Source organism: Pristiophorus japonicus, chromosome 1, assembly GCF_044704955.1.
Source record: "Pristiophorus japonicus isolate sPriJap1 chromosome 1, sPriJap1.hap1, whole genome shotgun sequence".
Lineage (NCBI taxonomy): Eukaryota > Metazoa > Chordata > Chondrichthyes > Pristiophoridae > Pristiophorus > Pristiophorus japonicus.
In genome coordinates, this window is record NC_091977.1 from 103,616,962 (window position 1) to 103,644,317 (window position 27,356).

The 27,356-nt window shown below is 47.5% G+C and overlaps 1 protein-coding gene across 2 annotated transcripts in view; it reads left to right on the forward strand.

Moving 5' to 3' along the window:
- LOC139265176 (fructose-1,6-bisphosphatase isozyme 2-like) overlaps positions 1-27,356 on the forward strand; it is a 144,007-nt gene that overhangs the window by 38,969 nt on the left and 77,682 nt on the right. For both annotated transcript variants that reach the window (XM_070882112.1, XM_070882103.1), the window contains exon 4: positions 21,686-21,826. In XM_070882112.1, coding sequence (XP_070738213.1) covers positions 21,686-21,826 — 141 coding nt within the window. The remainder of the gene's footprint in view (positions 1-21,685; positions 21,827-27,356) is intronic.

The following is a 27,356-nucleotide window of genomic DNA, read 5'->3' on the forward strand; positions in this document are numbered from 1 at the left end:
ACAGAGGTGCATCCAAACTCTCCCATGACTGCCTCCATATGCTTATAGCACGCAAGGAGGTTCTCTGACCTCCCCAGCAGCTTGGTTGAACATTGTACAGGAGGACACAAGCAGGGATGTCATCAAGGGGACCAGGCTGCAATGCTTCAAACCTTTCAATGATCTCAGTAGATCATGAAATGTAGCTGCAAAGCCATATTCAACCTCATCCTGCTGTGCCACTCATCACATCCCCATCACTCTGCCTTTCTTACCCTACTCCTGCACATCCTTACTCACACCAGCTTACCTCCAGCTATCCCTTTCTATCTACATTATAACTTTCCCATCTCTCGAGTCATCCCTCACACACACCCTCATCCTTATCCAATCATACCAACTAACAACACACAAAGGTAGGCACTTGGGAAGTTTCTGTCAATGTGCTGTCAAACATTGAAATCTTTATTTTCAACACTTTGCATTCTTGGACAGATTTCTGGGCATCTTTGGTAGTGGCTTAGTAAGTTGCAGGGAATGGTGAGACATAACTTCTCCCAAGACAGTCACTAGGGGAATGCATAAGGGCGATTAGTTGATTTCTTGATGTCATATTGGATGGATGGATGTGTAACGTTGGATTGGAATGTTTGCTTTGTGCTGGCTTTTATTTTAGCATTATGGTCAAGAGGACACTGTGATGGTCATTAACAAGGCAAGTTAAGGTGTGAGACTAAAGTTGAATGGGGAATTGGGATTGTGTTCACTTGGACTGCAGGCGGATGAGTTCATCCCGGATATCCCAGCCAGAAAGGGGCTGTCTGGGTTGCATCCTTCCTTCTGCTTTCTCCTGTTCTGTGTCTTCCTCTTCCCTCTGTGATCGAATGCTGAAAATTTGAAATAAAAGCAGAAAATGCTGGAAATACTCAGCAGGTCAAGCAGCATCTCGACCTGGGATGTGAACTTTGTTTCTCTCGCCACAGTTGCTGCCGGACCTGCTGAGTATTTCCAGCATTTTCCGTCTTCTCAGAGGACTTTCTTTACCATCCAAGGCCATGCAAGCATCCAGCAGCACTCCCTGCACTCTTTAACAACTTTTAATATCTATTGCACCAAGCCACTAGTTCAATAAAATTTAAAAAATACAATCCAAAAAGTTAAATGCAAAATCACATGAAAGATGTGTGTGTCCCTTTAAGAAGTGCTGAGAGTGTCTCTGTCGATCTACTGCATGCTCGCTTTTCAGAGTGAGCTTAGGACCCAGCATTAAAGTCAATGCAAAGGTCCAAGTTTGCAGTGCATGGCATCAAGTCGGCTTTGCACGACAATTGATGTCACGCTCTCCAGATTTGCATGTCCAGGGTCAACACTGCTAACGGAAGCGCTATGGCCCTCACCAAAATGTCGGCTGCCGAGTCGCGCAGCAGAGGCGGACGGAAGAGTGGCGGCCACCTTTTTCTTTCAGAAATCTGACAGTAACAGGTGGCAGTAAGTAGCGGAATTTCTAGACCCCAGTGTTGGAAACACTCAAATATGTCAAGCAGCAGCTGTGGAGCGAGAAACAGAGTTAATGTTTCAGCTCGTTGACCTTTCATCAGACCTGAACAGTGGAGTTCCCACCTGGTTTTCCTCTACTTAGCCCAGGGACGCTGAGGCCAACTCTTGCACAACTTCTGAGAGCCTAGCTGAGATCACATGACACATTGGGGATCAGACCTGAGATTTTCTGGTATTATATTAGGGAATGATTTTATTCACTAACCCATCAGGGGAAACTTGAGGTACAATTTGATCATCGGGGATTGTTCTGAGCAGTCTATCCAGAACCGCAGTGGGTTCAGTGCCCCATCTGCTTGCCTACCTCAAACACATTTACTAAAAAAATAATGTGGTTAAAACTCACGCACAATAAGACAAACTGCAACATTATTAAAGGTCTTGAGAGATTTGTCGCAATTGTTTTATTTTTCACATATTTTTGTCTGTCTTAGTCTGATTAAATAAAGCCCTCTTGTGCTTTGGGCCCCTCATTATATGTACAAAAAGCAGCCCTGTTCTTTATAATTAGATTTAAGAAAAGCACTCATTTTTATACAAGTACAGTTTTGGTTTCCATATTTACAAAAGGATATACTTGCTTTGGAGGCAGTTCAGAGAAGGTTCACTCGGTTGATTCCAGAGATGAGGGAGTTGACTGATGAGGAAAGGTTGAGTAGGTTGGGCCTCTACTCTTTGGAATTCAGAAGAATGAGAGGTGATATTATCGAAAAGTATTAGATTATGAGGGGGCTTGACAAGGTGGATGCAGAGGGGATTTTTCCACCGATAGGGGAGACTAGAACTAGGGGACATAATCTTAAAATAAGGGGCTGCCCGTTTAAAACTGAGAAGAGGAGGAATTTCTTCTTTCAGAGGGTTGTAAATCTGTGGAATTCACTGCCTCAGAGAGCTGTGGAAGCTGGGACATTGAATAAATTTAAGACAGAAATAGACAGTTTCTTAACCGATAAGGGGATAAGGGGTTATGGGGAGCGGGCAGGGAAGTGGACCTGAGTCCATGATCTAATCAGCCATGATTGTATTAAATGGCGGAGCAGGCTCGAGGGGCCGTATGGCCTATTCCTGCTCCTATTTCTTATGTTCTTATGTTCTTATGTAGAAAATCCGTTTAATCAGAAGATGTTTTGAAGATGTCGTGCCTTCCTTCCCCCCTCCCAAGTTGCTCAGTTTATAAATGCACTACCAAGTGTGCGACTAATATGCATAGATCAGGAACGCCCACAGTCTGTGCTGAGTTCATTTATTTTAATTCTGCTATATTAGAACATAAGAAATAGGAACAGGAATAGGCCATTCAATATCATGACTGATCTGATCATGGACTCAGCTCCACTTCCCTGCCCGCTCCCCATAACCCTTTATCGTTTAAGAAACTGTTTATTTCTGTCTTAAATTTATTCAATGTCCCAGCTTCCACAGCTTTCTGAGGCAGTGAATTCCACAGATTTACAACCCTGTGAGCGAAGAAATTTCTCCTCATCTCTGTTTTAAATGGGCGGTCCCGTATTCTAAGATCATGCCCTCTAGTTCTAGTCTCCCCTATCAGTGGAAACATCCTCTCTGCATCCACCTTGTCAAGCCCCCTCATAATCTTATACGTTTCGATATGATCACCTCTCATTCTTCTGAATTCCAATGAGTAGAGGCCCAACCTACTCAACCTTTCCTCATAAGTCAACCCCCTCATCCCCAGAATCAACCTAGTGAACCTTCTCTCAATTGCCTCCAAAGCAAGTATATCCTTTTGTAAATATGGAAACCAAAACTGCACGCAGTATTCCAGGTGTGGTCTCACCAATACCTTATATAGCTGTAGCAAGACTTTCCTGCTTTTATACTCCATCCCCTTTGCAATAAAGGCCAAGATACCAATGGCCTTCCTGATCACTTGATGTACCTGCATACTATCCTTTTGCATTTCTTGCACAAGTACCCCCAGGTTCCGCTGTACTGCGGCACTTTGCAATCTTTCTCCATTTAAATAATAACTTGCTCTTTGATTTTTTTCTGCCAAAGTGCATGACCTCACACTTTCCAACATTATACTCCATCTGCCAAACTTTTGCCCACTCACTTAGCCTGTCTATGTCCTTTTGCAGATTTTTTGTGTCCTCCTCACACATTGCTTTTCCTCCCATCTTTGTATCGTCAGCAAACTTGGCTACGTTACACTCAGTCCCTTCTTCCAAGTCGTTAATATAGATATATATATATTAGTGTCATAATTTCCAGAACCATGGGTCTCATGTAGTTGCTGGCAATCTAAAAATAAACTTTTTTTTAAACCAGACCTTCCGAGAAGCTGGCCTCAGCAAATCCAGTTTGCTAGTAATCTCAATGTGGCATGCATCCTGTGGCATGAGCAGGCAAATTCTCAACAGCCTTGTTTTAGCAATCTTCCTAAGGCTGATAATTTTCCTCTGATGCTGCTAGGAATATGGGCACAAGAGATTGCATTCACTCCCTCTGCCATTGCTATCCAGACATTTCTAAGGCTGCCCCTTACACAAGGGTTCCCTCAGCTTTGACCTCTTTTGCTGCTACTCCTGCAGCATCTTCAAATGGAGCAGCAACTCTTCTGTCCCTGAGTTGCTCACCGGATGGATTTCTGATTTGCAGCTCCGCAGGGCACCTCCACTTTAAGTGAGAGCAGCTCATCGTGCAAGAGCTGCTGCTTCACTGGATCTCCTGACCACTTTCCCCTCACCCAATCAGTGAACTCTCTGTACCTGGGGCAAACATATGGGGAGTAATCTGTCCTTACTATACAGTATAAATGCACACGAGGCCCATACTTGAGAAAAGATCACTCTGTGACCAGTTATCTTTATTACCAAGACCTCAAGAGCACACGCGGGTGGAGCTTCCCCTTTTATACCGGAAAGTCCAGGATAGGAGTGTCTCCCACAAGTTCGCCCCCTGTGGTCAGTGTTCTCAAGATATCCAAATTAGGTCAGCTGAAACATGGGTTACAATGATAGTTGAATACATGACAGGGAACATATTGTGTTCCTAACACAGAGGAGGCTGCACACAGGGAGGTTAAAGTAACAGTGACCTCAGTTTTTAATAAGACACTCCAGAGTGAGGAACAGGCCTTAGGGGCCGGCTTATATACAGTGCTCCCAAGGGATGCTGGGATCCCTTGGGACTTCAGGGGATGAGCTCCCTGGTGGCAGAGCATGGGAGTGCTTTTTTTTTAAAGATACACAACATCACACCCCCACCAAAGTCAAAGTGAAAACTATTTACAATGTGAGGCGGTCGGGAGCCTTTCTTTCCCTGGTGGACCGCCTCGGTACATATGTCTGTTCTGGTGTGTTGGCTGTGCCCTCGCTGGGCTGGTGTGTTGTTGGCCCTGCAGGGCTGCTGGGTGAGCCTGGCCTTGCTGGGCTGTTGGGCGTGATGGGTTCGATTTCCTGGTCCGGGGTTGTGTTGTTGATCCGTTGGGTGTGTGTTGTGGGCTCGGAAAAGGTGGTGTCTTCTGTGGGTTGTTCAGGGCAGTCTGTGAACCGCAGCCTCGTTTGGCCCAGGTGCTTTCTGCAAATTTGTCCATTGTCTAGTTTGAATACAAACACCCTATTCCCTTCTTTAGCTGTCACCGCGATCCACTTGGGACCATGTCCATAGTTTAGCACATACACAGGATCATTCAGATCAATTTCCCGTGACACAGTGGCGCGACCATCGTTTACATTTTGTTGCTGCCACCTGCTCTCTACCTGATCATGCAGATTGGGGTGAACCAGCGAGAGTCTGGTTTTAAGTGTCCTTTTCATGAGTAGCTCAGCCGGGGACACCCCTGTGAGCAAGTGGGGTCTCATGCGGTAGCTGAACACTACTCGGGACAGGCAGGTTTGGAGTGAGCCTTCCGTGACTTGTTTAAGGCTCTGCTTGATGGTTTGTACTGCCCGCTCTGCCTGCCCATTGGAGGCTGGTTTAAACGGGGCCGAGGTGACATGTTTGATCTCATTGCAGGTCATGAATTCTTTAAATTCGGCACTGCTGAAACATGGCCCGTTGTCACTGACCAGTATGTTAGGCAGGCCATGGGTGGCAAACATGGCCCCCAGGCTTTCAATGGTGGCGGTGGTGGTGCTTCCTGACATTATTTCACATTCAATCCATTTTGAAAAAGCATCCACCACCACCGGGAACATTTTACTGAGAAACGGGCCCGCATAGTCGACATGGATCCTCGACCGTGGTCTGGAGGGCCAGGACCACAAACTTAGTGGTTCTCTGGGCGCATTGCTCAACTGAGCACATATGCTGCATTGCCGTACACAGGACTCTAAGTCAGAGTCGATACCGGGCCACCGGTGTGATCTGGCTATCGCTTTCATCATTACTATACCCGGGTGTGTGCTGTGGAGATCCGAGATGAACGTCTCCCTGCCCTTTTTTAGTAGCTGTCATGTTTGTAATTACAATGTAACACCACTGTATTACTGTATACACTCAACTGAGATGCACATCTTGACCACAGGGGGTGAACTTGTGGGAAACACTCCTTACCTGATCACACAGGTATATAAAAGGAGGTCCCACGCAGGGTCATTACTTCTGGAGTCCTGTAATAAAGAGTTAAGGTCACAGAGTGGCCTTTTCCCTGAAACGTGCCTCGTGTGGTTTCATGCTGTAGAGTAGGGACTTTACATTGGCGACGAGAAACGGGAATTCACGACCCACGAGAATGGCCACCGGTAGCACAGAGGAATGTACTGTGTTGGGGAAGACTGGGACGATTTTGTCGAGAGGCTTCAGCAAAGCTTCGTGACTAAAGACTGGCTGGGGGATGCAGCGGCCGACAAGCGACGGGCTCATCTCCTGACCAGCTGCGGGCCAAAGACTTATGCGCTTATGAAGGACTTACTGGCACCCGAAAAGCCATCGGACAAAACCTTTGAAGAGCTCAGCAAATTCATCGGGGAGCACCTCAAACCGGCGAGCAGCATACACATGGCTCGACACAGATTGTACACCCACCGACGTCGTGAAGGACAGAGCATACCGGACTTTGTAGCGGACCTCCGGCGTTTGGCCAGCCTCTGTAAGTTCGCAGACGCCTGCAGGGGGGAGATGCTAAGGGACTTCTTCATCGAGGGTATCGGTCATGCGGGAATTTTTCACAAGTTAATTGAGACCAAGGACTTGACCTTGGAAGCGGCAGCGTTGTTAGCTCAAACTTTCATGGCGGGGGAGGAAGAGACAAAATGATTTACGCGCGCAATTCTGCCTCTAACGCGGCGATGGATCAGGGAGTCAATATCATAAATGCTACTCAGAGCCCCGCAGGCAGGCAGAGGCAGTCCGACATTTACCAGGCAGCAATAGACCCCAGAGCAGGACTTCAACAGAGACAATGGCAGGCTGAACAGATGTTCACGCCATCACAGTGGACAATGCGGCCCGGGGAGGGGCCGTTGACACCCACTAATAGGGTACTTAAGAGCAGTCAAAGGGACAATCAGCGCGGCATTCCTGGCCATAGTCCCTTTGTCCCCAACAATGGAAACTTTAACTCATGCTGGAGGTGTGGGGGAAAACACTCAGCCAGATCTTGCAGATTCCAACATTTTGTCTGCAGAAACTGCAATCTCAGTGGCCATTTCGCTCAAATGTGCCGAAAACCTGCAACCAGACTAATATATGAGATAGAGGGACCAGAAGAGGGTTCTGTGAGGCAGGATGACTTTTGGGGCCAATCGATGGATGCCGAGGTTCAGCGGGTCCATGTGGCGAATATTCACAGTTCATACACCAAAACGCCACCAATGATGATGAGGGTTTTATTAAACGGTATCCAGTACACATGGAGCTGGACACTGGGGCCAGCCAGTCACTCATGGGCATTCAGCAATTCGAGAAGCTATGGCCACTCAAAGCCAGTAGACCCAAATTAGAACGTATTGAGACACAATTACAGACTTACACCAAGGAAATCATTGCGCTGCTAGGCAGTGCAATGATGGCTGTCACACACAATGGGTTAGTGAACCGGCTGCCACTCTGGATTGTCCCGGGCAATGGTCCCACTCTGTTGGGGAGGAGCTGGTTAGCCGAGATGAACTAGAAATGGGGGGATGTTCACGCAATGTCATCTATGGAGCGAAGTTCGTGCTCACAAGTCCTACAACAATTCGAGTCACTATTTCAACCGGGCATCGGGACTTTCGAAGGCACTAAAGTAAGGATACACATCACCCCGGACACCAGGCCAGTGCACCACAAAGCCAGAGTGGTGCCGTATGTGATGCGGGAAAAAATCGAGAGCGAATTGGACCGGCTGTTGCGAGAGGGCATCATCTCGCCTGTTGAATTCAGCGACTGGGCGAGCCCCATCGTTCCCGTTCTAAAAGCGGATGGCTCTGTCAGGATCTGTGGTGACTACAAGGCCACCATCAATCGGGTGTCCCTACAAGACCAATACCCGCTCCCAAGAGCGGAGGATCTTTTCGCCACGCTGGCAGGTGGCAAGCTATTCACCAAGTTGGACCTCACTTCAGCCTATATGACCCAGGAACTGGCCGACGAATCCAAACTACTGACCACCATCACCACGCACAAGGGACTGTTTGCGTATAACAGGTGCCCGTTTGGCATTCGATCAGCGGCCGCGATTTTTCAACGTAACATGGAAAGCCTGCTTAAATCCATTCCTGGAACCATCATATTCCAGGACGACATCCTCATCACGGGTCGAGATACCAAGGAACACCTCCACAACCTGGAGGAGGTGCTACACCGACTGGACCAGGTAGGCCTGCGACTCGAAGTCTAAGTGTGTATTTTTGGCTCCCGAGGTCGAGTTTCTGGGCAGGAGGGTTGCTGCAGATGGGATTCGGCCCACCGAATCCAAAACAGAGGCGATTCGACGAGCACCCAGGCCCTGCAACACATTGGAGCTGCGTTCATTCCTGGGACTGTTGAACTATTTCGGGAACTTTCTGCCGAACTAGAGCATGTTGTTGGAGCCGCTATACGTGCTCCTGCATAAGGGTTGCAGTTGGTTTTGGGGGGACTGTCAGGAACGGGCTTTTGATCGGGCGCGAAACCTACTTTGTTCAAATAAACTGTTGACCCTGTACAACCCCGGTAAACGTTTAGTTCTGAACTTGTGATGCATCGTCCTATGGGATTGGGTGCGTGTTGCAGCAGGGTAATGCTGAGGGTCAGCTACAACCTGTGGCTTATGCCTCCAGGTCACTCCCTCAAGCAGAACGGGGATATGGGATGGTCGAGAAGGAAGCGCTTGCATGTGTCTATGGTGTAAAAAAAATGCATCAGTACCTCTTCGGTAGGAAGTTTGAATTAGAGACGGACCACAAGCCACTCACATCCCTGTTGTCAGACAGCAAGGCTGTCAATGCCAACGCATCAGCTCGCATACAGCGGTGGGCCCTCACGCTAGCTGCTTATGACTACTCCATCCGGCTCCGGCCCAGCACTGAAAACTGCGCTGACGCGCTCAGCAGGCTTCCACTGGCCACCACCGAGGGGGCAGCTGAGCAAAGCTTTGAGATGGTCATGGCTGTCGATGCCTTTGACAGTGCAGGATCCCCCATCACATCCTGCCAGATCAAAATCTGGACAAATAGAGATCCCCTCCTATCCTTGATTAAGAAATGTGTCCTGACTGGGGATTTGGCGCCTGCACACAGAGCATGCCCTGAGGAGGTCAGACAATTCCACAGGCTGATGGATGAGCTCTCCATCCAAGCCGACTGCCTGCTATGGGGCAGCCGGGTAGTCATGCCCCAGAAGGGCAGGGAGGCATTCATCAGGGATCTCCACAGCGAGCACCCAGGCATTGTGATGATGAAGGCCATTGCCCGGTCACACGTTTGGTGGCGTGGAATTGATTCAGACCTGGAACACTGTGTTCGCAGGTGCACGACCTGTGCTCAGCTGTGTAATGCCCCCAGGGAGGCCCCGCTCAGCCCGTAGCCCTGGCCCACCAAGCCATGGTCACGCATTCACATTGACTACACAGGCCCGTTCATGGGGAAGATGTTCCTCATTGTCGTAGATGCGTACTCGAAATGGATCGAGTGCATCATCCTGAATTCATGCACGTCATCCACCACTGTGGAAAGCCTACGTGCGATCTTTGCAACCCATGGCTTGCCGGACATCCTGGTTAGTGACAATGGCCCGTGTTTCACGAGCTATGAATTCCGGGAGTTTATGTCGGGCAATGGCATCAACCACGTCAGTGGCCAGGGCAGTCCAAATCATTAAGCAAGGTATGCTCAGGATTCAAGGACCCTCCCTACAATGCCGCCTATCGCGCCTCCTGCTGGCCTATAGGTCCCACCCGCACTCGCTCACAGGGGTCCCGCACGCAGAGCTACTCATGAAACGGACACTCAAAACTCCGTTGTCCCTCATCCACCCAGTCCTGACCGACATAGTTGAGGGCAAGCGCAAGTCACAAAACGAGTACCATGACCGTAATTCAAGGGGGAGATGTATAGAAATAAATGATCCTGTATTCGTCCTCAATCACGCAATGGGGCCCAAATGGCTTGAGGGTACTGTAATTGGCAAAGAGGATCATCGTGGTAAAACTCAACAATGGCCAGATATGCCGTTAGCATCTGGACCAAGTAAAAAAAAAGGTTCAGCATGGACACGGAGGAACCTGAAGAAGACCATGAGATGGAGCTTACACTACCGCCAGCGAACGTGCAACAAGAGCAATCGGAAGAATGCACAGTCCCTGTGGTCAGCCCGGACAGGCCGGAATCACCACAGGTGACAGACACTCCCGTCAGTGTCCAACAACCAGAGCCCCAACTGCGGCGCTCCACGAGGGAGCGTAGACCACCTGAAAGACTGAACCTATGATCCCAGTAAGACTTTGGGGGGGGGGGGGGGAGGTGATGTCATGTTTGTAACTACAATGTAACACCACTGTATTATTGTATACACTCAACTGAGATGCACACCTTGACCACAGGGGGTGAACTTGTGGGAGACACTCCTTACCTGATCACACAATTATATAAAGGGAGGTCCCACGCAGGGTCATCACTTCTGGAGACCTGTAATAAAGAGTTAAGGTCACAGATTGGCCTTGTCCCTGGAATGTGCCTTGTGTAGTTTCATGCTGTAGAGTAAGGACTTTACAGTAGCACTACACGGTTACCTCACAACAGGCAGTCTGCCTGAATGGACAGCTCGTCCTTTCGCCGTTGGAACAGCTTGATTGGCTCTTGCATTTTAACGGGGATGCTGGCCCAGCTCCCATGCAGTACACAGTTTTTTACTAGGGACAGCAGAGGATCTTGGCTGGTCCGAGTCCTAATCTGGCGGGCCGTGACAGGTGATTTATCATTTTCAAACGCTTCCATGACCATCAACAAGTCTGCGGGCTGCGCCACCATCAACAAGTTTGCAGGCTGCGCCATTTCCACCCCCGTGGTGGGCAATGGTAGCCAACTGAGAGCATCTGCACAGTTCTCGGTGCCTGGCTTGTGGCGGATGGTATAGTTATACGCTGATAATGCGAGTGCCCACCTTTGTATGCGGGCTGAGGCATTAGTATTTATCCCCTTGTTTTCAGTGAACAGGGATGTGAAGGGCTTGTGATCAGTTTCCAAGTCAAATTTGAGGCCAAAGAGGTACTGATGCATCTTCTTTACCCCGAACACACAAGCTAATGCCTCTTTCTCAATCATGCTGTCGGTTGCAACTTCCCCGCAACGTTAGCTTGTTGTTATACACACTCGACTCCGTACGACGACGCGTCACATGCTAGCACAAGTCTTTTACATGGGTTATACAATACAAGCAGCTTGTTGGAGCATAAAATGTTTCTGGCTTTCTCAAAATCAAATACTTGTTTTTTCCCCCATACCCAGTTCTCAACTTTGCGCAATAACACATGTAGGGGCTTTAAAAGAGTGCTTAACCCTGGTAGGAAGTTACCAAAATAGTTGAGGAGTCCCAGGAACGACCGCAGCTCCCTGACGTTCTGTGGCCTGGGCGCGTTCCTGATAGCCTCTGCCTTGGCGTCTATGGGCCGAATGCCGTCCGCCGCGATCCTTCTCCCCAAAAACTCCACTTCTGTTGCATTTCGACCTCTTCAGCCGCAGCCCTACGCGATCCAGTCGCTGGAGGACCTCTTCCAGGTTTTATAGGTGCTCTGCGGTGTTCCGACCCGTGACCAATACGTTGTCCTGAAAGACCACCATGTGTGGTACCGACTTGAGTGGGCTCTCCATGTTTCTCTGGAAGGTTGCTGCAGCCGACTGAATTCCAAACGGGCATGTGTTGTAGATGAACAGTCCCTTGTGCGTATTGATGCAGGTGAGGCCCTTCGAAGACTCCTCTAGCTCCTGCGTCATGTAGGCCGAAGTCAGGTTGAGCTTGGTGAACGTCTTGCCTCCTGCCAGCGTCGCAAATAGGTCGCCTGCCTCAGGTAGTGGGTATTGGTCCTGTAGCGAGAAACGATTAATAGTTACTTTACAATCACCGCAAATCCTGACCGTGCCATCACTTTTGAGTACTGGAACAATCGGGCTGGCCCACTCGCTGAATTCCACTGGGGAGATGATGCCCTCGCGTTGCAGCCTGTCCAGCTCAATTTCCACTCTCTCCCTCATCATGTGAGGTACCGCTCGTGCCTTGTGGTGAATGGGTCATGCCTCTGGGACCAAGTGGATCCGCACCTTCGCCCCGGAAAAGTTTCCAATGCCTGGCTCAAAAAGGGAAGGAAATTTGTTAAGAACCTAGGTAATATGAGGCCTCATCGACATGTGATGGCGCTCGGATGTCATCCCAGTTCCAGCGGATTTTGCCCAGCCAGCTCCTTCCAAGCAGTATGGGACCATCACCCAGGACAATCCAGAGAGCGGTTCGTGCACCGTGCCCTCGTAGGTGACCTTGACCATGGCGCTGCCCAGGACAGTGATAAGCTCTTTGGTGTACATTCTCAGTTTCGTGTGGATGGGGCTCAGGGTTAGTTTGAATGCCTTGTTGCACCATAGTCTCGCAAACATCTTTTTACTCATGATGGATTGGCTAGCGCCAGTGTCCAATTCCATGGCTACGGGTAAGCCATTCAATTTTACGTTTAGCATTATAGGTGGACATTTCATCGAAAATGTGTGCACCCCGTGTACTTCAGCATCCCTCCTCTTTCTGAGGCTCAAAATTGCTTTGATCCACCATGGACCGATCTTCCTCTGCCACATGGTGGTTAGTAGGTTTTGCAGAGCTTGCATCTTGTTTGCAAGCTCGTTGGGGGTGCCCCATTGTTCCACAGCTCTTGCAAACATACCCTTTGAAGCGGCATGAATAGGCTGAATGGAAGCCTCCACAACGCCAACAAGGTGTGAATTGCCTTGCATTCATCCTTTGTTGGGGACTCTGAGTCATCTGGGTCACCTGAGGCCTGCTGGCAGTGGCAGACTCGTGGGTTCTGCCCTGTACATTTCTGCTCACAAACACAGTTCTAGTTAATTTATGAACATTGCTAGCACTTGTGTGCTGAGAGATTTGTTTGGTGTTATTACTGGTGGACATAAACGCCTGTGCTATCACAATGGCCTTACTGAGGGTCGGTGTCTCTACAGTCAAAAGATTTCGTAGGATGGTCTCGTGGCTAATGCCCAGAACAAAAAAGTCTCTGAGCATTTGCTCCAGGTAGCCATCAAACTCACATTGTCCTGCAAGTCGCCTTAGCTCGGCGACGTAGCTCACCACTTCCTGACCTTCAGATCGCTGACACGTGTAGAACCGATATCTCGCCATCAGCACGCTCTCCTTCGGGTTAAGGTGCTCCCAAACCAGTGTACACAGCTCCTCATATGACTTATCTGTGGGTTTCACAGGAGCCAAAAGATTCTTCATGAGGCTGTAGGTCGGTGCCCCGCAGACTGTGAGGAGGATCGCTCTCCTTTTTGCAGCGCTTCCTTCTCCGTCCAGCTCGTTGGCTACAAAGTACTGGTCTAGCCGTTCGACATAGGCTTCCCAGTCCTCACTCTCTGAGAACTTCTCCAGGATGCCCACAGTTGCTGCATCTTTGCGTTGGATTCGTATACTCGTCGCCAGCTATTGTGTTCCTAACACAGATGAGGCTGCACACAGGAAGGTTCAAGTAATAGTGACCTCAGTCTTTAATAAGACACTCCAGAGTGAGGAACAGGTCTTTGGGGCCAGCTTATATACAGTGCTCCCAAGGGATGCTGGGATCCCTTGGGACTTCAGGGGATGAGCTCCCTGGTGGCAGAACACAGGAGTGCATGCTTTACAGATACACAACAGAGCACGTCAATTATGTTAATGACATGACCTCATCTAATCGCACACGACCAACTTTCCAAGTACTGCGCTGAAGTCCAGAATATCTATCCATATATTTTTCTTGTGATTTTTTTCTGTGAGCCCCTACACATTAACAAAGGCAAGTATGGAGTAAACTGCTGCAAGGAAGTACGTGAATTGATTGGTAATGGCAATCATTTTGATAAGCACATGGGATTTGGGTGTTGAGCTATCACACCGGTTTCATTCTCACATGTGGAAGGTAGTCCCTATTGATCTCCGGAGTGAGTTTGTGAACTCATCAGGTTTTGTTTAGTTTACAGAACGTTAGATGTTCCTAAATTTATACATGAACCCAAAGTCCATTTAATAAACGAATCAGGATATAAATGTATCAATGAGACTGGGTTTGTGAAGCTCACTGTGATTCTTAGCTTGTGTTTGACATTGTGACCATTTTAATTTAGTGCCCTATACCTCCTGACAGTTTTGCCCTGCCATATGTATCAACATCATCATGGGCAGTCCCTCGAAATCGAGGAAGACTTGCTTCCACTCTAAAAATGATTTCTTAGGTGACTGAACAGTCCAATATGGGAATTACAGTCTCTGTCACAGGTGGGACAGACAATCGTTGAAGGAAAGGGTGTGTGGGACTGGTTTGCCACACATTCCTTCTGCTGCCTGCGCTTGGTTTCTGCATGCACTCAGTGACGAGACTCAAGGTGCTCAGCGCCCTCCCGGATGCGCTTCCTGCACTTAGGGCGGTCTTTGGCCAGGGACTCCCAGGTATCGGTGGGGATGTTGCATTTTATCATGGAGGCTTTGAGGGTATCCTTGTAACGTTTCCTCTGCCCACCTTGGGCTCGCTTGCAGTGTAGGAGTTCTGAGTAGAGCGCTTGCTTTGGGAGTCTTATGTCAGGCATGCGAACAATATATATTTACCTTTTATTCAAAGCCTTGTTTTACAGCAACAAGTTTCAGGCAATGTGGATTTTACTGCAACTTAATTCAAATGTTTAGAACTTTTGTGTTTTGCCACACAAGCTGATCTACACGTCCACTCGGAAAAAGATGGGGCATACAGTGGTGTAAAGGGAGATCACAACATTCAAACAGCTCTGTCTGATTGAGGAACATTTTCCAGACAGTATAATCTAGAAGCGAAAAGGAAAACACGTTTATTCCCACATTTCTCATCAGCTGTCGTACTTCCACATGTCACAGAGAAATAAACCAAGTAATGCTTCCATAAACTAAAAATAAGCCAATGTATTCTAGAAACTAACTGAAATGAGGTGAAAATATAACTGTGACCTTTTGTGAGAGAATAGTGGAGTTACTGTTACCCATGACAATGTCATTCACTAAGCAATGCTGAGATTGTGAAAGACTGCAGAGATCAGCAAAAAAGGGAAGATTGAGTAAAGACCAGGGACTAAGAATTCAATCTCAGAAACATCACAGGCAGGTGAACGAAAGTTCATTTCCAATAGTTATTTAAAAATAATAAAAAGTGATAAAGTAAATTAACTTACAATTTATTGAATGTAATCCATGTGCATCAATAAATATAAGAGGAAGTCACACTATATACCTAGCCGGACAGTTCTACAGTGCAGAGCTCAAGTCTGTCGAGCTATTGTTTTACCTCAGCTCCTTAGTTCCTTAAAGTTAGTTCACCAAAGTGGATGAGATAGAGATTTCCTGAGTCCTTGCCCTGTGTAACTTTCCCCGTTAAAATCCATAAACATGAGGAGGGAATCAACTTCAACCTGTGATCTTTTCAGCTCTTTCAGTGCATGGGACTACAAATGACAAAATTCAGAACATCTTTGAGGAAGTTTGGAGAACAGCCCTAAATTTCCTCTGTTAAATCAGTATGAAAAGACAACAAACTGGGTGGAAAGGGACGGAAGTTGGAGCAAGCCCGATTATTCTGGGTGCCTGCTCCTTTTCACTTGTCAAAATTCCTATTTATTATGGGGGTGATCACATAATATGTCTCCCCACATTTGGGCAGGCATAGGATAACTGTATGGAGAAAGAGTCAGACTGAACACTGTGAGCTCAAAGTAAAGTGTGACAGTCTTTTATTGCAGGTCTCCAGAGTGCCTCTCCAACCTGTGAAGTCTTCTTAAATATCTGTGCTCCCAAGGGATTATGGGATCCATTGGGACTCTGTGGAATGAGCCCTCTGGTGGCTGTACAGAGTAAATACAAGTCCACATATCTAAAAACATTCCCCCCCCCAAAGCCAATAGTGTAACTATTTACAATCTGAGTCGATCTGGGGCCCTCCTTGCCCTGGTTGATCGTCTCGGTGTGAAAGCTGGTGTTGTTGAATCATTTGTTGGGCCCTCGCTGGGCTGCTGTGCAGCTGGCCTTGCTGGGCTGCCTGGTGTGTTGGCCCCTGCAGGGCCCTGATGGGTTCTGCTTCGTGGTCAACCGTGGTGTCGGTTGCCACTGGTGTGTGTGTTGGGGGATCAAAAAAGGTAGGGGCCAAGGTGGGTTGCTCAGGGTAGTCCACGAACCTGAGTTTGATTTAGTCCAAGTGTTTCCGGTGATTGAGTCCATTTGAAAGTTTGACCCGAAACACCCTGCTCCCTTCTTTGGCCATGACAGTGCCGGGAAGCCACTTGGGACCTTGTCCATAATTTAATACAAATACAGGATCATTGATTTCAATCTCGCATGACACATTTGCGCTATCATGGTATGCACTTTGTTGAAGCCGCCTGATCTCTACCTGTTCATGTAGATCAGAGTGAACTAACGAGAGCCTTGTCTTAAATGCTCTTTTCATGAGCAGTTCAGCAGGTGGGATCCCAGTGAGTGAGTGGGGTCTCGTGCGGTAGTTAAGCAGGACTCGGGATAGGCGCGTCTGCAGTGAGCCTTCAGTTACCCTCCAAGACTTGCTTGATGGTTTGCACTGCTCTCTCTGCCTGACCATTGGACGCTGGTTTAAACGGGGCAGATGTGATATCTTTGATCCTGTTACGGGTCATGAATTCTTTGAACTCAGCACTGGTAAAACATGGCCCGTTGTCGCTCACCAGGACATCGGGTAAGCTGTGTGTGGCAAACATGGCCCGCAGGCTTTCAGTGGTGGCAGCGGACGTGCTAGCCGACATTATCTCACATTCAATCCACTTGGAGTACGCGTCTACAACCACAAGGAACATTTTACCCAAGAACGGGCCTGCATCGTCGATGTGTACCTTAGACCATGGTTTGGAGGGCCAAGACCATAAATTTAGCGGCGCCTCCCTGGGTACATTGCTTAACTGCGAGCATGTATTACATCTGTGAATGCAGGACTCTAAGTCCGCATCGATACCGGGCCACCACACGTGGGATCTGGCTATCGCTTTCATCATTACGATGCCTGGGTGGGTACTGTGGAGGTCATTGATGAAGATGTCTCTGCCCTTCTTGGGGACCACTACCACTACTCGATTGCTCCACAGATAGGCATTTCATCTTTGCGCCGCTGGAACGGCTTTATCTCTTCCTGCATTTCCACTGGGACACTGGACCAGCTCCCGTGAAGCACACAGCTTTTGACTAGAGATAATAAGGGGTCCTGGCTTGTCCAGATTTTGATCTGCCAGGCAGTGACGGGTGATTGCTCACTCTTAAATGCTTCCATAACCATGGCTAGATCTGCGGACTGCGCCATTTCCATAACATGGTGGGCAATGGCAGCCTACTGAGAGCATCGGCGCAGTTTTCTGTGCCTGGTCTGTGGCGGATGGCATAGTTGTATGCGGACAACATGAGCGTCCATCTCTGGATGTGGGCCGATGTGTTGGTATTTATCCCTTTACTCTCAGAAAGCAGGGATATAAGTGGCTTATGATCAGTTTCCAATTTGAATTTTAGCCCAAACAGGTACTGATGCATTTTCTTTACCCCATAGACACATGCTAACGCTTCTTTTTCAATCATGCTGTAGGCTCTCTTGGCCTTAGACAGACTCCTGGATGCATAAGCAACCAGTTGCAGTTTCCCGAAATCATTAGCTTGTTGCAATACACACTTGACGCCATATGACGACATATCACATGCTAGTACCAAACGCTTACATGGATCATACAACACAAGCAATTTGTTTGAGCATAACAATTTTCTAGCTTTTACAAAGGCATTTTCTTGGCTTTTGCCCCAAACCCATTAGCCCCCTTTTCGTAGTAAGACATATTCTAGCAGTGTGCTGAGACCCGATAAGAAGTTACCAAAGTAGTTCAAGAGTACCAGAAATGACCGCAGCTCCATCACGTTCTGTGGCCTCGATGCGTTCTCGATTACCTCCGTCTTTGCATTGGTGGGCCTGATGCCATTCGCTGCAATCCTCCTTCCGAGGAACTCCACTTCAGGTGCCAGGAAAACGCACTTCGAGCGTTTTAACCTGAGCCCCAGTGCTCGACTGTGTTCCGACCTGTGACCAAGATGTCGCCTGGAAGACCACGGTGTACGGAACTGACTTCAGTAAACTTTCCATGTTTCTCTGGAATATCGCCGCCACTGAGCGGATTCCAAATGGGCATCTGTTATAAACAAAAAGACCTTTGTGTGTGTTGATGCAGGTGAGGGCCTTCGATGATTCCTCCAGTTATTGCGTCATGTAGGCTGAAGTCAGATCCAGCTTCTTGAATGTCTGTCCTCCCGCCAACGTTGCAAAGAGGGCGTTGGCTTTTGGTAGTGGGTATTGATCCGTGGATAGAGAACTGGTTGGCAGATAGGAAGCAGAGAGTCGGGATAAACGGGTCATTTTCAGACTGGCAGGCAATGACTAGTAGAGTGCCGCAGGGCTCAGTGCTGGGACCCCAGCTATTTACAATATACATTAATGATTTAGATGAAGGAATTGAGTGTAATATCTCCAAGTTTGCAGATGATACTAAACTGGGTGTGAGCTGTGAGGAGGACATTAAGAGGCTGCAGGGTGACTTGGACAGGTTAGGTGAGTGGGCAAATGCATGGCAGATGCAGTATAATGTGGATAAATGTGAGGTTATCCACTTTGGGGGCAAAAACACGAAGGCAGAATATTATCTGGATGGCGGCAGATTAGGAAAAGGGGAGGTGCAACGAGACCTGGGTGTCATGGTTGGCATGCAGGTACAGCAGGCGGTGAAGAAGACAAATGGTATGTTGGCCTTCATAGTTAGGGGATTTGAGTATAGGATCAGGGAGGTCTTACTGCAGTTGTACGGGGCCTGGAATATTGTGTTCAATTTTGGTCCCCTAATCTGAGGAAGGACGTTCTTGCTATTGAGGGAGTGCAGCGAAGATTCACCAGACTGATTCCAGGGATGGCTGGACTGACATATGAGGAAAGACTGGATCAACTGGGCCTTTATACACTGGAGTTTAGAAGGATGAGAGGGGATCTGATAGAAAGGTATAAGATTCTGACGGGACGCGACAGGTTAGATGCGGGTAGATTGTTCCCGATGTTGGGGGAAGTCCAGAACCAGGGGACACAGTCTTAGGATAAGAGGTAGGCCATTTAGGACTGAGATGAGGAGATAATTCTTCACTGAGAGAGTTGTTAACCTGTGGAATTCCCTGCCGCAGAGAGTTGTTGATGCCAGTTCATTCGATATATTCAAGAGGGAGTTAGATATGGCCCTTATGGCTAAAGGGATCAAGGGGTATGGAGAGAAAGCAGGAAAGGGGTACTGAGGAAATGATCAGCCATGATCTTATTGAATAGTGGTGCAGGCTCGAAGGGCCGAACGGCCTACTCCTGCACCTATTTTCTATGTTTCTATGTTGTGCACCGCTCCATCATAGGAGACCTTTAGTAGCACTGCCGATTACAGGATTCAGTTCTTTAGTGTAAGTTCTTAGTCTCGTGCAAACTGAAGTTAAGACTGGCCTTGAGGCAATGTTGCACCACAACCTTTCAAAAGTCTTTTGGCCCATGATGGACTGGCTCGCGTCTGTATCCAGCTCCAATGACACCGGGAGTCCATTTAGTTCAACATTCAGCATTATCGGGGGACAATTCATGGTGAATGTGCACCCCATGTACTTTTGCCCGCTCTATCTGAGGCTCTGGTTCGTAGTGATCCTCCGTGGATCTGTCCTCCTCTGCAACGTGGTGGTTTGCAGGGTTAACAGGCTTAGCAGCTCGCCTGCACACTTGTTGGAGATATCCCATTGTTCCACAGCCCTCGCAAACGTATCCTTTGAATTGGCATGAATGGAAATGATGATCACCCCTGCAGTGCCAACATGGTGTAATGGCCTAGCATTCATCACCCTTGATGGTGGACTCTGAGATATCTGCGGACATGTAGCTGCAGGTATGTGTGACTTGCCCTGTACGTTACGATTCAAAAACAACATCACTTTGTTCACAGTACTTGTAGCAGCATTTGTGTGCTGAGAGATTTGCTTAGTATTATAACTGGTAGCAATGAACGCCTGGGCTATTGCTATGGCCTTACTCAAGGTTGGGGTCACTACAATCAAAAGCTTGCGAAGTATGGTTTATTTGCCAATGCCAAGTACGAAAATGTCTCTGAGCATGTGCTCCAAATGTCCTTCGAATTCGCAATGTCCTGCAAGGCGTCTCAGCTCGGCGACATAACTCGCTACTTCCTGGCCTTCAGATCTTTTGTAGGTGTAGAACCATTACCTCGTCATCAGAATGCTTTCCTTCAGGTTCAAATGCTCTCGGACAAGTGTGCACAAATCGTCGAACGATTTCTCCGTGGGTTTCACTGGAGTGAGCAAATTCTTCATGAGGCCAAAAGTTGGTGCCCCACAGACGGTGAGGAGGATCGCCCTTCGTTTGGCAGCGCTCTCTTCCCCATCTAGCTCGTTGGCCACGAAGTATTGGTCGAGTCACTCCACAAAAGTTTCCCAATCATCTCCCTCCGAAAATTTCTCCAGGATGTTCTCTGCATCTTTGGGTTCGCTATCTGTATCTCGTCGCCAGTTGTTGTGTATGGAGAAAGAGTCAGACTGAACACTGTGAGCTCAAAGTAAAGTGTGACCTTAGTCTTTTATTGCAGGTCTCGAGAGTGCCTCTCCAACCTGTGAAGCTTTCTTAAATATTTGTGCTCCCAAGGGATTATGGTATCCCTTGGGACTCCAGGGAATGAGCCCTCTGGTGGCTTTTCAGAGTAAATACAAGTCCACATATATAACAATAACAATATGCAAATGATGGAAATACCTCACCCTCTGCAACAACGCTAGGTGCAAGGGATGTTTATTTGTCCATGGTTTTTACTGTTGCTCAAGGCCTTGGGCGTAAGTAAAATTTAAAAGGTAATTTTCGTTATGGCAGTTGATTGCAAAGTGACTGAAACACCTGGTCTATTGAATAACGAGACACTTTTGAAAAATCTGCGGATGAACAATGTACCCACATATGCTGTGGGAAAGCACCAGTGAGTTTTATACCCTGCCCGCCCCCACCACCGCCCCCCGCCGAGATTGGTGCCCCTGCTGCACCATCAATGGCACAGGCGTCCCCCTGAAATATTTAAATGACCCTGAGCCCCTGACCCCTGGATGTGCAACAGGGTCCAGGACCAACTTGTGGGTGTCCGAGTATCCCGCCTGATGGCAATGGAACAGGACCAGACGAAAGTTAGGGCCAGAAATTCAAGTTAGAATTCTGAATCTCTTTATTAATACAGCAGCTTGGCAATTTTATTATGGCATCACCTTTAAAACAACAAAAATACTCTTAACATGTGACACAGAAAGGCATGTGATGGTTGAGCAAGAATTATTAGTCATAATTACTCAGTCACTGCATCTTATTTACTTGGGTTCCTGGAAGAATGAGCAGTGTAGATTCAGTAGATTCCTCAATAACTGACCATTTGTTTTGCTTTCGCAGGAATCTGAAGAACAGCCCACTGAGAAAGATATTCTTCAACCTGGGCGAACCATGGTGGCTGCTGGATACGCTCTCTATGGCAGTGCTACCCTAATAGCGCTCTCCACGGGACAAGGAGTCAACTTCTTCATGTTGGACCCAGTATGTAGTTGATATTACTCGTAGAATTATCACCATTTCTATTCTGATACACGACCTACAACTGTTCTTGGCAGTCGAACAATCCAAAATGAAACATTACACCATCGTTGTCTTTGCATTGTGCTGAGAGGGGCGGGGTGGGGGGGCGGGAGATTTATATGAATACAAATTACTTGAGAGAACTTCACTTCAGGTCCTGACAGTTCTCACAATTCAGTCAAACAAAAAATAATTCATAGAATCATAGAATCAGAAATTTACAGCACCGAAGGAGGCCATTTCAGCCCATTGTGTCTGTGCCGGCCAACAAGATGCTATACAGCCTAATCCCACTTTCCAGGTCCAGGTCCGTAGCCCTGCAGGTCACAGCACCTCAAGTGCACATCCAAGTACTTTTTAAGTGTGTTGAGGGTTTCTGCCTCTACCACCCTTTCAGGCAGTGAGTTTCAGACCCGCACAACCCTCTGGGTGAAGAAATTTCCCCTCAAGTCCCCTCTAAACCTTCTACCAATTACTTTAAATTTATGCCTGGTTGACCCCTCTACTAAGGGAAATAGGCCCTTTCTATCCACTATATCTTGGCCCCCTCATAATTTTATACATCTCAATGAGGTCTCCCCTCAGCCTCCTCTGTTCCAAGGAAGACAAACCCAGCCTATCCAATCTGTCCTCATAGCTAAGATTCTCCAATCCCGGCAACATCCTCGTAAACTTCCTCTGTACCCTCTCCAGTGCAATCACGTCCTTCCTGTAATGCGGTGACTAGAACTGCATGCAGTACTCTAGCTGTGGCCTAGCCAGTGTATTATAACTGCTACCTTCAGGGATCTGTGGACATGCACTCCAAGGTCTCTTTGTTCCTCTACACTTCTCAGTGTCCTACCATTTAATGTGTATTCCCTTTCCTTGTTAGCCCTCCCCAACTGCAATACCTTAAACATCTCCAGATTAAATTCCATTTGGCACTGTTCTGTCCAACTGACCAGTTGAGCAAAACAGTGATTGATATCTTCCTGCAGTTCGCAGTTTTCTTCTTCATTATGAATCGCACAGCCGATTTTAGTGTCATCTGCAAACTTCTTAATCATACCTCCTATATTCAATTCTAGATCATTGATGTATACCACAAAAATCAAGGGACCTAGTTCTGAGTCCTGCGGAACCCCACTGGAAACAGCCTTCCAGTCATAAAAACATCCATTAATCATTACCCTCTGCTTCTTGCTTTTGAGCCAATTTTGGATCCAACTTGCCACGTTGCCCTGGATCCCATGGGCTTTTACTTTTGTGACCAGTCTGCCATGTGGGACCTTATCAAAATCCTTACTAAGATCCATATAGACTACATCAAATGCACTACCCTCATCGACCCTCCTTGTTACCTCCTCAAAAAATTCAACCAAGTTAGTCAGACACGACCTTCCCTTAACAAATCCATGCTGATTATCCTTGATTAATCCGTGTCTTTCTAAATGAAGATTTATCCTGTCCTTCAGAATTTTTTCCAATAATTTTCGCACCACCGAGGTTAGGCTGACTGGAATGTAATTACTCGGTCTATCTCCTTCTCCCTTCTTAAACAAAGGTATCACATTAGCAGTCCTCCAGTCCTCCGGCACCACACCTGAAGCCAGAGAGGATTGGAAAATGATGGTCAAAGCCTCTGCTATTTCCTCTTTTGCTTCGCTTAACAGCTTGGGATACATTTCATCCAGGCCTGAGGATTTATCCACTTTCAAAGTTGCTAAATCCCTTAATACCTCCTCTCTCACTTTGTTTATTTCATCTAATATTTCACACTCCTTCTCCCCGATAGCAGTGTCTGCATCGCCTCTCTCCTTTGTGAAAACAGACGCAAAGTATTCATTAAGAACCATAACCACATCTCCCACCTCCACACACAGATTACCCACATGGTCCCTAATAGGCCCTACCCTTTCTTTAGTTATCCTCTTGCTCTTAATATATTTATAAAACGTCTTTAGGTTTTCCTTGATTTTACTTGCCAAGAATTTTTCATGCTCTCTCTTTGCTTTCCTAATATCCTTTTTAATTTCACCCCTGCACTTTCTATACTCCTCCAGAGATTCTGAAGTATTTAGCCCTCAGTATCTGTCATAAGTCTCCTTTTTTTCTTTATCCTACCCTGTATGTCCCTAGACATCCAGGGGCTCTAGATTTGTTAGTCCCACCCTTTTTCTTTGAGGACACATATTTGGTCTGAACCCTCTGGATCTCCTCCTTGGATGCCTCCCACTGCTCTGACACTGATTTGCCTTCAAGTCACTGTTTCCAGTCCACTATGGCTAAATCACCTCTCAGCTTAGCAAAGTTGGCTTTTCCCCAATTTAGAACTTTTCTTCCTGGTCTAACCTTGTCCTTTTACATAAATCTAACTGAATTATGGTCATTAGGATAGTTGAAATTCCCTACTATTACTGACCTATTCTGCATTTCTCAGAAATCTGCCAACATTTTTGCTCTTCTAACTCCCTCTCACTATTTGGGAGTCTATAGTACACGCCCAGCAGTGTGATCACCCCTTTTTTGTTTTTCAGTTCGACCCATATGGCCTCGTTTGATGATCCCTCTAACATAACATCCCTCCTCACAACTGTAATAGTTTCTTTAATCAATACCGCACCCCCCTCCCTTGTTACACCCCTCTCTATCCCATCTGAAAATCCTGTAATGAGGAATGTTGAGCTGCCAGACCTGCCCTTCTTTTTGCCATGTCTCTGTAATAGCTATAATATCGTACTCCCAAGTTTCTACCTGTGCTCTCAGCTCATCTGCCTTATTCACTATAATTGTGGGGCATTAGCTGTCACTTGATGAAATAAAACTTTGGGCTCAATTTTCCATAGAGAATTGCGCCGCTTTTTTGGAGCAGGCTGTTTTTTTTTGGCCTAAGTTAAAAAAAATCACAGTTTCCCCAATCAATTTGCACCAGCAGTAACTTAGATGTTGAACAAATATTTTGTATCGGTCTTCACGGCAGAAGACACTAAAAACATCCTAATAGTGGATAATCAAGGGGCTATAGGATGACGCCTGCATTTGCGCACATACAGAGGCTGAACTCCAGGACATAGTCGACATATTTACTGAGGCGTACGAAAGCATGGGCCTTACATTAAACATCCGTAAGACAAAAGTCCTCCACCAGCCTGTCCTCATCGCATAGCACTGCCGCCCAGTCATCAAGATCCATGGCGCGGCCCTGGACAATGTGGGTCATCTCCCATACCTCGGGAGCCTCTTGTCAACAAGAGCAGACATTGACGACGAGATTCAACACCGCCTCCAGTGCGCCAGTGCAGCCTTCGGCCGCCTGAGGAAAAGAGTGTTCGAAGACCAGGCCCTCAAATCTGCCACCAAGCTCATGGTCTACAGGGCTGTAGTAATACCCACCCTCCTGTATGGCTCAGAGACATGGACCATGTACAGTAGACACCTCAAGTCGCTGGAGAAATACCACCAATGATGTCTCCGCAACATCCTACCAATCCCCTGGGAGGACAGATGCACCAACATTAGTGTCCTTGACCAGGTCAACATCCCCAGCATTGAAGCACTGACCACACTTGATCAGCTCCACTGGGCAGGCCAGACACGAGACTCCCAAAGCAAGCGCTCTACTTGGAACTCCTGTATGGAAAACGAGCCAAAGGTGGGCAGCAGAAATGTTACAAGGACACCCTCAAAGCCTCCCTGATAAAATGTAACATTCCCACTCATACCTGGGAGTCCCTGGCCAAAGACCACCCTAAGTGGAGGAAGTGCATCCGGGAGGGCGCTGAGCACCTCGAGTCTCACCGTCGAGAGCATGCAGAAATCAAGCGCAGGCAGCGGAAAGAGCATGCGGCAAACCAGTCCCACCCACCCTTTCCCTCAATCTGTCCCACCTGTGGTTCTCGTATTGGACTGTTCAGCCACATAAGGACTCATTTTAAGAGTGGAAGCAAGTCTTCCTCGATTTCGAGGGACTGCCTATGATGATGATAGGTAGGGAGGAACTTAATACAAGCACTATCACTAATAAGAACATAAGAACATAAAAAATAGGAGCAGGAGTCGGCCATGCAGCCCCTCGAGCCTGCTCCGCCATTCATGGCTGATCCGATCATGGACTCAGGTCCACTTCCCTATCTGCTCCCCATAACCTCTTATTCCCTTATTGGTTAATAAACTGTCTATTACGTTTAGAATACCTCCACAAGAGCGTACATCTTAAGCTCAAACTGTTGTGACCTTGGTCTCTTTATTGTAACTCCAGAGTGAGGAGGCAGTATGGTAGACTGCCTTTTATACCTGCTTGCCAGGGTGTGCAGGTGACCCTTGGGTCTCCCACAGGTACGCCCCCTGGTGGCAAGTCTTACACATTGGTAATGTTTACATACATAACATCATTCCCCCCCCCCCCCCCCCAAATCTTATGTACGTTATTTACAAGTTGAGGCGATCCGGGGCTCTGCGCTCCCTGAGTTGAAGTCCTGGCATGGGTGAGTCGGTTGGATCATTGCTGTGCTGCAGTGTGGCTGGTCTGATCGGACTGTCGAGCAAGGTGGGTTCAGCCTCGTGGTTGACTGCGAGGTCGATTGCTGGTTGGGTGTGTGTGGGTGGATCGTTGATGGTAAAGTCCTCTTCAAACTGTTCTTGGTTGTCAGTGAACCACAGCTTGGTGTGATCAAGTGCTTTCTGCACGTTTGTCCGTTCAAAAGTTTGACAACAAACACTCTATTCCTCTCTTGACTAACACAGTGCCAGCAACCCATAGAAACGTAGAAACATCGAAAATAGGTGCAGGAGTAGGCCATTTGGCCTTTCGAGCCTGCGCCACCATTCAATATGATCATGGCCGATCGTGCAACTTCAGTACCCCATTCCTGCTTTCTGTCCATACAGCCTTGATCGCTTTAGCCGTAAGTGCCATATCTAACTCCCTTTTGAATATATCTAACGAACTGGACTCAACAACCTTCTGTGGTAGAGAATTCCACAGGTTCACAATTCTCTGAGTGAAGAAGTTTCTCCTCATCTCGATCCTAAATGGCTTATCCCTTATCCTTAGACTGTGACCCCTGGTTCTGAACTTCCCCAACATTGGGAACATTGTTTTTGCATCTAACCTGTCCAATCCCGTCAGAATTTTATATGTTTCTCTGAGATCCCCTCTCATTCTTCTAAAGTCCAGTGAATATAAGCCTAGTCAATCCAGTCTTTCCTCACATGTCAGTCCTGCCATCCTGGGAATCAGTCTGGTGAACCTTCGTTGCATTCCGTCAATAGCAAAAACGTCCTTCCTCAGATTAGGAGACCAAAACTGTAACTGTCTGCCAACCAGTTCTCCATCCATGTCAGTACATTACCCTCAATACCATGTGCTTTAATTTTGCACACCAATCTCTTGTGTGGGACCTTCTCAAAAGCCTTTTGAAAGTCCAAATACACCACATCCACTGGTTCTCCCTTGTCCACTCTACTAGTTACATCCTCAAAAAATTCTGGAAGATTTGTCAAGCATGAT